The following is a 14,977-nucleotide window of genomic DNA, read 5'->3' on the forward strand; positions in this document are numbered from 1 at the left end:
AACACTGGCGCCGACCATAAACGATGGAATTCTGAAAGTTGGAGGTCGTCTTCGTAATGCTGTTCCAGAGTCTCGTAAACATGCAATGATTCTTCCTCCAAACCACCCTTTCACAAAAATGGTACTTACCTGCTACCATCAGAAGCTGCTTCATGCTGGTCCGCAGTTTCTGGTTGCCTGCTTACGGAAGCAATTTTGGCCATTAAGAGTACGCAACCTGGCGCGTAAGGTAGTTCAAGATTGCGTAAGGTGCTACCGTTGTAAACTGACTGTCCAGGACCAGCTTATGGGAGACCTCCCTATCGAACGGGTGACTCCATCATACCCGTTTCTAAAAACCGGCGTTTACCTTTGCGGACCGTTATTCTACCGTCATTTTGGTCGCAAGGCACTTCCTGTGAAATGTTACGTCGCAATATTCGTGTGTCTCGTCACAAAGGCGGTACACATCGAATTGGTAGCAGACCTATCAACCCATGCATTCATCGCTGCCCTAAGAAGGATTGCCAGACGCTCCAAACCAGCGGTCATAGAGTTCGACAATGCGAAGAACTTCCGCGGAGCATCACGTGCGTTAGACGAACTGCTGGCGCAATACAGATCGCAACAACATCAGCACTCCGTCGCCTCGTTTTGTGTGGAAGAAGGAATTGATTTCAAGTTTATACCTCCTCGCTTGCCCAACTTCGGTGGCCTATGGAAGGCCGCCGTAAAATCATTTAAAAAGCACCTTAAGTCTACCATAGGAACTGTTGTTCTTTACAAGGACGACCTTGAGACCTTGCTCGTCCAGATCGAGAGCTGCCTAAATTCTAGGCCGCTTACCCAGCTTTCAACTGATCCCGAAGACCTTGAGGCTCTTACCCCGGGACACTTTTTGGTCCATCGCCCGCTAAAAGCTGCTGCCGAGCCATCCTACGATGGTATACCTCAAAATCGCCTTAACCGGTTCCAACAAACTCAAGAGTTCGTACGTCGAATATGGAAACGGTGGAGTACGGATTATCTGTCCGGCTTACATCCGCGCACCAAATGGACCCGCCTACGCAATAACCTGAATGTGGGGACCCTGGTGCTTCATAGCACCCGACGCCCTGGTTTATGTGATGTGCCGTCCTTCTCTTAGATGCAATGCTAATGCTTCCTCTCGTTCCATGTTGCTCAACTGCTTCCATACACCGAGACTGGCCTCGGATTTTGGTGGTCATCTGATCACACGTGACGCTCGCGATGAACTGACCTCGCCCATCTGAAAGTCAACTGTGCGAACACTCACCAGGACCGCAAACCAAGCTCCAGGATACCATCGGGTACATCAAATTAGGTTCGAAGGTGAGTTGTTCCGGTTTACACCTTTTTCTTGTTGGATACTACATCAATTTCTCGCTCCGAGGTGAAACGACACTACCACTATTCATCAATGAAGCCGAGGTCCAGTCATCGAGAACATATGCCGATTTGCCACGCTGGTGAATGATTTGTAGCCAAGGATGAGCCATCCTACGTTGCAGCTGAGAACAATGGGCCGATGTCAACAAGCCGATCGCGGACGATCGAATCAACCCACCGTTGCCCCCTCGGAACCATCATCACCTTGCGAAGAACGAGTCGGTGTCAGCAAGCCGAAGAATCATGTGGTAGAACCGACTAGTCACATAATCCCTCCGACGAAGCCGTCACCATACTAAGCAGATAACGACGACCGCCGAACACAACAGCTATGATGAAGTATGAACAGTAGTAGTGAATTATTCTATTGTATTGAATTGTATTAGAGTATAGTAATAGTTCATAAGTATTGAAAATCACACTTTTCAACAGAAGCGGACATGTTATATAGCATACATGTTCAAACTTGTGGTTAATTGTACACCCTAACCGAACGGTCGAATCGTATAACAGTTTAATACGTTCTCTCTTATCACCTATCCTTCAGATAGGGGAGCGAAATTGATTCGTATTGATTACCTATATAGGGAACTGTCTATAAATAATTATAAGATAGTCAGTCCAGTTAGTCAAATACAGATCTCCAAACGAACAAGACTATATCTTTTTCGCCAAAATAAAATCGTTGTCAAATACCGAGCCAATCTAGTTCAAATTTCTACACACGATAAATTGCAGCTCCTCAAGGTTCTCCACGGTTTCCAAGTACTGTGGCAAAATATTCTGGTTAAGTATGCTTACTGTACTCGTCAACCGATAGGAGTACTGCAACTTGGGTATCCGGTGTCGGGACATGGGGTCTGTCCCACGGAACTGTGTAACTGCTGTTCCCATATGATTGACTAGTTCGTCCTTCAATTGCTGTTGGTCCTGGAGCGGCGGGTGCAATCGAATCGCGACGGTTACTTGCGATTGATGCATCCAACCCAACAGAACTTCTTCTCGACGTATCGCTTGATCTTGCCTCCTCCTCCTCTCCTAGTTCCCTCAGCACTTCCCGCTTGATGTACTCTACGTCTTCTGGAGACAGCATATTATGTGACATAATAGCTCTCTGGCGTATGTACAACTTGTTCTGGTCAAGCTGGGGTGCAAACCGAGGGAACCTCTCATTGAACATCTCCAGCATCGCCGGTCTGCCGGACATATCCGTCTCCATCCTGGTGCAAACGTAGTAGCAACGGATCACGTACTGATTCATCTCCCTTGTCCACATGATCCGTTGCCGTCGACCGCCCGCTAACGTGAGTGATTGACGTCGATCAACCACAGCAACATCAGCAGGTGCAGCATTGCTTTGGTGATTTCTTCTGCTGCCGTTTCTGTTTTGCCTTGTCGGCACGGGCTGAGCCCGATGACTAGAGGGTCGCTGTTGCACCTCTCCTTCCTCTAGCCGCTGGCCGCTCGCTCTGTCCCCCGTTCCAGGACCAGCTCCAGTAGGGGCTCCCTCCTCGGACAATCACATGGGTGGTATTCTTCTTGAGCGTAACTCCATATCTGGGTATGCTTTCATTCCCGGGAGCTACGGGTTCTGTAAAGTTATTTAATTCTTTACAGTGCTAAATAGCTAGGTTCAAGCGCCAGTGCTCACCCGAGGGTGGTTTTTCATTGGTGCTTAGGAATTGGGCCTTCAGATCCCACCTACTCGAAATGGTGGTTTTTCATGGACGCCCAGGGTATTTCACCTGAGCTCCCACCTATAATTATTATAATTATTATTATCGAACAGATCTGCTGTTGAGCTTTTCGGGAAATTCATCGAATTCTGTGAAATTAGTTAAGTGTGTAAATATATTCATCGATATCTTCATTTTTTCATTTATTTAGTTTACATCTAAACAGATAACATTGAATCAACAATTTGACGCCACAATACACGGTTCGAGGCCGCATCTCTCCATCCTCGGATACGCCCCACACCATCTTTGCAGGGTTGCTGTTCGGCATTCTTGCAACATGTCCTGCCCATCGTACCCTTCCAGCTTTAGCTACCTTCTGGATACTGGGTTCGCCGTAGAGTTGGGCGAGCTCATGGTGCATTCTTCGCCGCCACACACCGTCTTCTTGCACACCGCCAAAGATGGTCCTAAGCACCCGTCTTTCGAGTACTCCGAGTGCTTGCAAGTCCTTCTCGAGCATTGTCCATGTTTCATGTCCGTAGAGGACAACCGGTCTTATGAGCGTCTTGTACATGACACATTTGGTGCGGTGGCGAATCTGTTTTCGACCGCAGTTTCTTCTGGAGCCCGTAGTAGGCCCGACTTCCACAGATAATGCGCCTTCGTATTTCACGACTAACGTTGTTGTCAGCCGTTAGCAAGGATCCGAGGTAGACGTATTCCTCGACCACCTCGAAGGTATCCCCGTCTATCGTAACACTGCTTCCCAGGCGGGCCCTGTCGCGCTCGGTTCCACCCACAAGCATGTACTTTATCTTTGACGCATTCACTACCAGTCCAACTTTTAGAGCTTCACGTTTCAAGCGGATGTACAGTTCTGCCACCTTTGTAAATGTTCGGCCGACAACGTCCATGTCATCCGCGAATCAAATAAATTGACTGGATCTGTTGAAAATCGTACCCCGGCTGTTACACCCGGATCTCCGCATGACACCTTCTAGCGCAATGTTGAACAACAGGCAGGAAAGTCCATCACCTTGACTTAGTCCCCGGCGCGATTCGAACGTGGAGTGTTCGCCTGAAATCTTCACACAGTTTTGCACACCATCCACCGTTGCTTTGATCAGTCTGGTAAGCTTCCCAGGGAAGCTGTTCTCGTCCATAATTTTCCATAGCTCTACGCGGTCTATACTGTCGTATGCCGCCTTGAAGTCAACGAACAGATGGTGCGTTGGGACCTGGTATTAACGGCATTTTTGAAGGATTTGCCGTACAGTGAAGATCTGGTCCGTTGTCGAGCGGCTATCAACGAAGCCGGCTTGATAACTTCCCACGAGCTCTTTCACTATTGGTGACAGACGACGGAAGATGATCTGGGATATCACTCTGTAGGCGGCATTAAGGATGGTGATCGCTCGAAAGTTCTCACACTCCTGCTTGTCGCCTTTCTTGTAGATGGGGCATAAAACCACTTCCTTCCACTCCTCCGGTAGCTGTTCAGTTTCCCAGATTCTGACTATCAGTTTGTGCAGGCAAGTGGCCAGCTTTTCCGGGCCTATCTTGATGAGCTCAGCTCCAATACCATCCTTACCAGCTGCTATATTGGTCTTTGAATTTCAAACACTGGAACTGGTGAACGCATAGTAACAAAAAAAAATCCTTGTGTTGAGGGAACATCCATTAATTACGTAACGCTTAGGGGTTCTCTGAAGTGTGACAATCCATAAAAATTGTTTAGGTACCTCATACAAAAAGTGTGACATAGGGGGAGGGGGATTGGAAATGGCATTTTTTTGCGTTACGTAATTAATGGATCTTTCCTTAATTATGAAATGAATATTTTAATTTTCTAAAGAATCACTCGGTGGCCAAGGTGATCCATACACAATGTCATGCTCAAAATGTCGGACAATAACCCGGTGGAAATGGTTACTGATAGGGATCCATAAGGGACAAGAAAGCGAGGTGCGCAGAGAGCAAGACGGTTCGATTTGAGGTCCCCCAGTGGACTACAAAGTTGACGACGTGCAAATACTGACCGAGCGTAATGTAGGTAGATGAATTTTATGTATTGCAGAGGCCTTAGTTTGAATAAATCAAATGAAATAAATTCCGTTGTTAGAATGTCAAATGGTGCTATGCAATGAAATTTATTATTTTTTGTTTTATTTCACGGATGTTCCGGAATTTTCGGAAGGCCACAGCATGTATAAGCCACAACATTAAGTGCATACTCATAATACAAAAACAAATTGCATCAGAAAAATGTTGGCGTTTTTATTATTTTGAGATCCTCCAGATTTCCCGATGGATCACACGGCGTTTAGAGGTGTGCGCCGTCGCCGCCCACAGTTTATGGCAATCCCGTTGAAACTCCAGAGGATTTCTCGTGAAAAGGCTATTTTTCTTGAAAATCCCTTACATATTTTCGTTCAAAAATCTAAAAAGCTTTTCGTAAATACTAAGAACTTTTAATGAAAATTCTGAAGAATATCCTTCGAAATCTTGAAAACACTACCGTTGAAATTCTTAATAAATTTCCTTAAAAATTTTGCCTTTTTGTAGAATTTAAAAGAAAAAAAGACTGCGCGAAATGTTTTCTCCTTACTAGGGTGGGAATCAAACTCACACTCCATGGCTTGCAAATACGCTTAGACGACTGACGCCACTAACAATGCAAATTCCATAAATTTCCCAGGTAAATTATAAAGAAATTCCTTTAGGAATCTCAAAGAATTATTCTGTTTTTTCTGTTGAAATCCACAGAATTTCACGTTGAAATCAAAGTTTTGACGGGGAAGGGCCGTTTGTTGTTTGACCGAATATGTCATTAATCCGAAACTCGACTGGCCTAAAATCATTTCGCCGAAATAGGCATTAGGCTGCAAACCTCTATAATAAAGAAATAAAAAAAAAAAATAGGCATTAGCCGATAAAGTCGTTCGGTACAGGTCAATTGACTGAAAAGTCGTCTAATCGAATAGGTCATTTAGCCAAAAAGGCCTAGATGGTCGTTTGATACAAAAGGGCCATTTGGTCGAAATGAACATATGGTGTTGTTTGCCCGAGCTGCCGAAAAAAAAATCGTTTGACCGAAAATGCTGCTTGGCAGGACGAGGTGGCATAAAGTCGAAAACGGTTTGCGACGTACGGGTGAAGATCATACGACTGAACTGATAATTTGGCCGAAAAAGACGTTTGCTCCGACGGCTCATTTGTTCGAAAATTGCGTTTGGGTGAACGGGTCGACGTATTTCGCTGTATAATCCAATCAGCCGAATAACATTTCCGGCCAAATTTCCCTTCCTGCTAAACTATCGTTTCGGTCAAATGGTTCGATGACAAGGCCTATTCGACCAAACGACTTGTTAGGGCATACGGTTTTTTCGGACAAATGGAATTCGGCAAGATAGCTTTCAGCTTAAGGCTCAAGACTCCATCACAATGTTTTAAAAATTATTGATCGTATCGCTTGTTGGTAATAGTGAGGCAATTGGTACGGAAAAATGCAGCAGCGATAAATAAATGTTGTTTACAACTGGGGTGGGTGGAAATGGGGTGTTGCCAGACTTGACGAAATGTTTATTTCATATCATAACACATGTTCACGGTGTATCAAATATATGTGTTTTTACCGGTTAAATTTTTTTATACACCACTTGGAATCTAACAGAAGCTTACATAACATGTTTGAATATTTATTTTTGGTTTATTTGTTCAATTCGACAAACAGCAATGATTTTTTCCAATAAATAAATCTGGCAAAGATGAAGAGATGATTATTTTCTTGTGTATGCACACCTTTGTTTGCTTGTTGGCGTGAACATGGCTGGCGTATAGGTTGTATTGTTCGGATTGAATGAAGTTGCATCGCGTAGATTTTGTTCTCACCATTTCACTTATTGCGCTGAAGTGAATTCGAGTCTTCCGCATTTTATTGCATTTACAATACGGTCGTCAAATTTGTCTCTCACTTCGATTTTTGTAAAGCAGTTTTCGACAGTTGTTGGACGTGAAGTGAATTAATCGGTAGTCAAGATTAAATAAAAAGATGAAACTCAGTTAGTGAATATGTTTTAGGAGTGATTAAATCAAGGAAACAGTGGGAAAAGATCAAGTGAAAAATCAAATGCGTGTGTATGTGTTTGCTCCGAACGTTCGGAGTTAGTTAGCAGTTTTCAGCGTTTTTTACAGCAATTCCTCAGTAATTGTTAGTTTGGATAAGTGAAAAAATAATATGAAAATGTAATAAATATGCAATGATTGAGGTAAGTCGGCAAATATCCCCAAAATATTGAATTTAGTTCAAAACTTTATTAGTATTAGTGCGGATTCGAATAAAATCATCGTCATCATTGGATTGATTACGGTTTATAGAGCCTTAACGTATTTTTCGGCCATGTGGTATCCGGTCAAATGACTTTCAACCAAACGACCCTTCGTCTTTTGAAATTCTTCTCGTAGAATTTCCGAAGAATTACTAATAGACAATATAAGGAATTTCATGTAGAAATCCAAAGAAATTCCGTAAATAATCCAGTTAAAATTCCGTTGGAAACAATTTTGTGAAACTTTAAAAAAATCATAAGGAAATTCTGTAAAATTTGAAGCACGCATGCCCGGTTGCATAGGCAAACTCCTGAACAATTTCCCGTGAAAATTACAAAGAAATTCCCTTTAGAGCAATTCCTGTTGAAAATTCGAAAAACTTCGAAGAATCTCCTGGGACAGCTCATTAGATTTTTCCGGGGAAATTATAAGGATTCTCCAGAAAATGTCTCAAAATATTCCGAAAAAAAACTTTATGTTGCGAACGTAATAAAAAAATCGCCAAGCCATCGCCGACCAAAATTATAACAAACGTTGCCGCCTACGATTTTTGGATCGGCGCTGACCTCTAACGGTAGTCAGAATCCATAAACGGATCAACGGGATATTTCATTAGATGTTATATAACCAAAATAAAGATTATTTGAGCAAAAGTTAAATTTTCAGCAACAACAAAAAATGGCTCGATTATCCGGAGTGAAATTTTTTTCAACACTCCGGATAATCGAGTCCGGCCTGTAATAGCTTTCTGGGTATTGTGTTATTTGGGGTAGTGGCTTTCGGGATAATGGTATGGTAGATTTTGTGAAGTTCTAATACAGAACTGAACTAAAACTGTCACCCGCTGGTTGGGTATACTGCCTAGTATCACATAGTTGACGTGACAACCATTCTAAATTTCAGCGTTTTTGACTAACTACGCGTTTAAATACTAGCTGTAACATCGATACCTTGCATGTGTTAAAAAATTTTAAAATTTGAATATTTGAAAATTAAAATTTTAAATTTTAAAACTCGAAAATTAATAATTAAAAATTTTAAAACATGAAGGCTTAACTCAACTCGCTTGCTCCTAGATCTTAACTCATTTTTAAGGCCGGTGGGATCATTTTACACGAGTTTAAAAAAGAGTCTGTATTCTGCCTCTGGCACCATTGTAACTTGTTAACTTCTAGCTTTATTTTTACTATTCGCGTTTTTTGGTATGATAATTTTCCGTCTGAAGCAAACAAAACAAAAACGCGTTCAAAGCGATTTAATTTGCCTCATTTTCAACAACAGCCTGTGCAGCCAGCTGCAATGCCATGCATGGCACCATATTCGCCAAAAATCGACTCTCTAATAACATCATCTGTCCGTTTCATTGAACATACGGCAATAATGTCACATTAAACATCAGCACAACAACGTAGAGAACAGGAATGCAAACAGCAATAATAGTAACAGCCCCCCTGCAAGCAGCAGCATCACAACCGGCAGCTATATGACATTCAAATTTACAGAGGAACAGATTTTCATTTAACATTCCTATTGCTTTCACAGGATTGTTTTTCCCTACATGCAGTCCACGTTTCGTTTTTCCACTGATCTTGCAGTGGGCCCCCTTTCCGCACGAGCTGTTTCGCTCCTTGAAGCCGTTCGTTAGGGATACTCAAACATCAGCAACTTTGTCAAACTGACGCTGAGGCTTAAACTGAAACTATTTCGCCGTAGCTTTATCGGAAATTTGTGATAAACATCCCTAGCGTTTCGAATTCGGGCTGCACCGCATATATTCACATGAGCCATATTTGTTCAGGGATTGGAACATGATACGAATGAGCTAACTGCACTGACTGGCACAGCCCGTCCGGAGTGTGTCGATTGGGCATCGACTGTCTCGAGTGTCACAAGACTCGATTTGGCACCACAGCAACAACAACAACACTATCATAGTTGTGCGGTGGTCTGGCTCCCGGCCGGTGCGGTGAGTGGACTGCAATATAAATGTGGGTGGAAATTTATGCTGCAGTGATGTTAAACCAACGACAAGAGAACCAATGAATACGGATGCAGATCCCGAAATCCCGCTCAAAGACGGATGCAGATCGGGGTGTGCGGCGAGAGGTCGACTGTGCTGGCATTCAATTCTTTCGGAATGTTGATCGCAATAATTTTTGTGCTCGTTTGGTCATGGTCGGAACGACATGTATTGTGGTTCGGTTGTCGTCTGGTTTGGATTAGCTTTTAATGTTTTCGGATTATTAGGGTTTTTAAGGAATCGCCGCTGTTTGCTAGCTGGATTTGTGATCAATTTTAGCCACTTGGGACTGAAATGGGGATCCCAGACACGGCTACTTAGATAAAACGTTCCAACCAATTTTACTACTTGTCATCGCTAAGAGGCGTTTACATTATGATAATTTCGCGCTAGTATTGTCGAATAGTACATTGTCCGCTAGAATTGGTAAATATATAAACGGGCCATTAAGGTTTGCAAGTTGTATAATCAATCATCACTTAAATGGGATAATGTTACACTTTCTTCTTTAATAAAATCCATGTGGCTTTTCTTACCTTTATTACGTATATTTTAGTGTTTCACTGTTGTTTCTGATCGGTGTGAAATATTCTTGTTTTATGTTTGTGCTGCACATGCTATAAGTTTGTTATCTAAAGCGAATAAAAAATACAAAACATCACCGATTTTGCCGAGAAGAGTGCACGTTTACGGACGTGTCTTTCATGTATATTGCATCCCGTCACCATGGAGGAAGAGCAGATCAGTTCCATCTTAAACTCCCGTGGCACTTGAGAAAAAACTTTCTTCCGACCGTGCTATGCATTTTACTAGGTGAGCCATATTGTTTGGATGAATACGCCGTACCCACTGCCCGACAAGAGGATCTCCAAGTCCATTTGGAGCAACTTCTCGAAACTTCTCAAGTGTTGCATCGTGCTCGGCTGTGCAATTCTGTTTCGATTGATTGTTCAGACCCTCCATGCTTCAGTAGAAAATTTGTTTCACTACTGTGGGATGCGCAACGTTAAAGACCATTCGGGACACGAATCTACTTCCGGTGAATAGGAATCGGATCATTGATACCGAGCTGTACCGAACCGACCAATCACGGGAGGGAGACAACCGAAGTATGGACGAGATAATAACATTACACCAAAATTGGATAAGCGCAGAAAAATAGTACACTTTTGCATACGGAAGCAGTTGAAATTAGATTTGGAAAAACTGATTGTAAATGGAGCTGCAGATGAACTACGGCAGTCGCGGTGGCCAAAAAATTGAAATTGAGAACATGCTTGAAAAAATTTACTATTCCATTCTGGTGAATTCTGCTCGGCTACGCGATGCAATTGTTGGCAGCCGTAATTTTGTATTGGACATTCTCCAGAGATGACTGACTGAAAGAAAGATTCAAAACTGATTCTGACAAAATCTGATTTAATGCACTGTGTTAATTTCAAACGAACAATGACCAGGTTGAGTGAGTTAAAAACCCAGATTAATCCACCTAGCGATGATGATGCCTTTCTCGTTCAATGAGACAGAATTCCGCTTCGAATGCAACTTTTTGCTAGTAAATCTGTTGAAGATAAGTACCAGAAAAATGAGTGAGTGTTTGAAACGACTTTTTGGAATTAAAAATGTATTTTGGCCATTACTTCTGAGCCCATAGTTCTAGCTGCCAATTTTCAATAGGAAACACTTGCAAAGGTCTAGACAGATCTAACATGTGCTGGAAATGTGGGGAAACAGGGCATCTTGCGAGAGACTGCACGCAAAGACCGAAGTGTATGCTTTGCTCTTCAGAGGACAGAAATGACAAATGCACAACCTACAAGAGGGCGATCGCAGGCCAGCAGTAGATTAATCTGAATCATTGTGAAACCGCACAGCAACTATTATGGCAGTCTACAGCAGAAACGATGTGCAATGTCGCGATAATTGCAGATAACGACAACTGGGTGACAGATAAAACGGGTTTGGCTGCAATACAAGCTATGGGCAAATTCCCTATTCAAGAAGTGGTGGAGAGCTCATGTGAAGGCTTCGTGACTATCAAAATCAACGGCGTCTTCATATGCAGCTGCTATGCACCGCCAAAATGGACCGTGGAGCAGTTCAGCCAGATATTGGATCAGATAACCGATAAGCTGATCGGACGAAATCCGGTAGTCATAGGAGGTGACTTCAATGCCTGAGCCGTGGAATGGGGCAGTCGAGTGACCAACACAAGAGGATATATCCTGCAGGAAGCTCTAGCGAAGCTAGATGTATGATTGTGTAATGAAGGCTCGGTGAGCACATTTCGGAGAGACGGGAGGGAGTCTATCATCGACATCACGTTCTGCAGTCCTTCGTTGACGGCAAGTATGGACTGGAGAGTTTGCGAGGATTACACTCACAGCGACCACCAGGCGATTCGCTACCGTATTGGCCAACGAAACCCTGGTGCAACACGAAGAAGGATAACCAGTGAACGGAGGTGGAAAACGAAAGCCTTCAACAAAGACCTATTCGTTAAGGCACTTCGACCGGACAGCAGTACCGAGATGGCGAGCAGCAGAAGGCGTCCAAGCAGAAGAGACGAGGAGATCGGTACTGCGCAGTGGTCACGATAGACGTGAAGCCGGGCAGCGCTGCACAGAATGCGGGTCCCCAACTGTCTGTGCAATATCATAAAAAGTTATTTTCAGGGTAGAGCTCTGATGTTCGATACGAACGAAGGACATAAACGGATGTGCGTTACAGCGGGTGTTTCCCACGGCTCCATACTTGGCCCAATTCTTTGGTCCAGTACGGAGAAAAAGAGGTGGACCCACCGGCTCACCCCAAACCTGTCGGTGTGGATGAACAGAAAGAGCATGGTGAAGTAATTTTTCACCTGACGCAGTTTCTGTCAGGTCACGGATGCTTCCGGAAGTACTTACATCGATTAAGACATACTAATTCACCGTTATGTCCAGAGTGTGAGTGGTATTCGATTGCCCAAGGTTTGCGGAAGTACGTAGAGGAATGCCTGCCCTACGGGCGGACAATATCGCAGAGCGAATGTGTCATGAAGAAGGCACGTGGAATGTGGTCAGCAGAGTCATGACTCAAATACTGTCAGAGCTGCAGCGTAGATGGAGAAATGACCAGCGAATAAGCGTAGTCTCGGAGGCAAAATCCAGTGTGAGTCCAGTGAGCAGTGTTTGGACTCGGGTCGTCGTGGCGCCGGCGAACCGGAAGTCTTCTGCCAACCGGAATCGTCGGACCGACCTTGGCACTCGAACAGCAAACCTGCCGAAGTCATCCACCACCGGAACTGTCGGACCACCTCTGCAACCCGAAGACGAAGTAGGCGCAATGCGCGAAAGCGTCCCCTGCGATAGCCACCGGCAGTCGGGGCATCATCAGTGCGGAAGTTTCCTTCACCGGAACTGGTGGACCACCCTCGACGCAGGGGGCGAGTCAGGAGGATTCGAGTTAGGAAGTTTGTGGCACGACCGCCGAGGGATCGAGTAGCAGTGGATCAGCCAGCCAGTCGGCAAACTAGCATAAACTACGGGCCGGAATTGTAGAAGTGCATGAGCACAGCCCCTCCCCCCTTCCCCTCGAAATAGTCGCAGCATCCCGTGGTCCCGGGGAGATCGAGGCTAGGAGGATAAGGGACCCGGTCAGTCGCGCAGATTTTTGATGGCCTATAACCTTTGTAAAAAAACACACACACACACATCACCTATATTCGTCGAACCGAATGAGTCAATTGATATATAACACTATGGGTCTCTGGACCTTCTATAAAAGTATGTTTTGACGTAAAGTACGTCTAAGGGGAATCGGACACAGGGTGTGTAAAATGAAAATTTCCAAATTGGGGACCGTCACGAAATCATGAATGATTTCAAACGTTGATAGCGACTTAATCTTTTGATGTATTTTCGACATTTGCTTATCAATCGATTCGGAAACTTTCCAGCAATTTGCCAATTCTATTGATACTATTGATTATCAACGTTAAACTATTGAAAATGTTGTTTCTTTCCAAACCGGGCAACCCCAACACGGACATTAGATTGATTCGTTTTGCTGTGTATAAAATGCCCCGTGTTTCGCGTGCGCGCGTCATTTTCATTCTGGATGTCATGGAAAGCGGACCAGTGCGTCCAGACAACGGCTGTCTCAGCGGTGGTGGTGCGGATGAAATTTTTTCGCTCGGTGGTGGTGGCGGTCGTGGCAGCAGCAGCACATCATTTGCATCCGTGTCCCATCTTTGGCGGATCTGGCAATTGACGGCGTCCGTTGAGCCGAATCATCGGATGGCGGTCGCGCAGCCAAGTGGTTGCTGTTAATAAGGCACATAAGTGCAGATTAATCGGTTCTTTTCAGGACCATCATTATATTTGGGAGGAAGGTTAAGTTGAAATATTTTTTCTAAAGTGCAACCGCTAGGAACTGGAAAATTCTTCGGTGAAATTTTCTAGCGTAATTCGGAGTTATATGATTTTAGTGATTGAGAATGTTGATATTAGACGAACTTTCTTCATAGAATAGAAGATACAACGGGTCTGTTGACAATTAGCTGATATTAGTAAAGATTAATGTTTGAATGAAAATTCTGTGTTTATTATCGTTTGAGTACAAAATTTGAGAAGTTGTCGCCGGTGACAACTCGCCTACTGTTTTCACGTGAAAAGTTTTCACATGAAAATCGAAATCATTATCGTCTGATAATGATTCAGCACAACACTGCATAGAACAAAGCATAATTGTTTGGCATCGGTAGCGGAATCATAGCATTAGTGCCGGTCCGAGCATAGGCTGTCAGCAAAAGATTGCTACAGCAATTTATTCACTAATGTGACGTTTGCAACGATTTGGATTTTGTCGGCACAACATGAAATTTTCCCGCGAGACTCTAACTTTGTATTTTTCCTGTTGATGATTGAAAAAGAAATCGGTTCCGAGATGAACTTTATTCAAAGCGCAACGCTAACGTAGGTAGTTGAATCCCAAGCAAGTATCGGAAGGAGACCGTACAAACAATTATTCGCATTATGACTGAAGAAAATTGTATGGCGTCAGTATTGATGTTTGCTACAGATTTTTTGACGTAAACTACGTCTAAGGGGAAGACTCAGATACAGGGTGTAAAACGGAAATTTCCAAATTCGAGACCGTCACAAAAATTAGGATAGATTTCAAACGCTAATAGCGTCTTTATCTTTCGATGGATTTTCGACATGATTTTGAAAAAGTATCACCGGCGCGTGCTTACTCACCATCTACATGCTGATACATTTACAGTTACATCAACTCCAAAATTACGAGGTGATAATGCTAGAAAGTGACAAAACATAGGAAAAATAACACGGTGTGTAGTGCCTCCCCGAGTCACCTTAAGGGAAGATCCATTAATTAAGTAACGCAAAAATTGGGCATTTTCAACCCCTCCCCCCTATGTCACACTTTTTGTATGAAGCATCTAAAAATGATGTATGAGTCGTCACACTTCGCCAAACCCAGCCCCCCCCCTCTAAGCGTTACGTAATTTGTGGACGCTCCCTAAGAGCCACTTTCATTGATGGTAGCCGCTCCT

General features: G+C 43.7%; 2 protein-coding genes across 2 annotated transcripts in view; both read left to right on the forward strand.

Annotated features, from left to right (window-relative positions):
• Window positions 1-14,977, forward strand: part of LOC134227381 (uncharacterized) — an 831,489-nt gene that overhangs the window by 98,304 nt on the left and 718,208 nt on the right. The window lies entirely within an intron of this gene.
• Window positions 119-1,126, forward strand: LOC134222370 (uncharacterized). The gene has a single exon (XM_062701527.1). The coding sequence runs from the start codon at window positions 119-121 to the stop codon at window positions 1,124-1,126; it is 1,008 nt and encodes a 335-aa protein (XP_062557511.1).

The sequence above is a fragment of the Armigeres subalbatus genome, chromosome 3 (genome assembly GCF_024139115.2).
Source record: "Armigeres subalbatus isolate Guangzhou_Male chromosome 3, GZ_Asu_2, whole genome shotgun sequence".
Lineage (NCBI taxonomy): Eukaryota > Metazoa > Arthropoda > Insecta > Diptera > Culicidae > Armigeres > Armigeres subalbatus.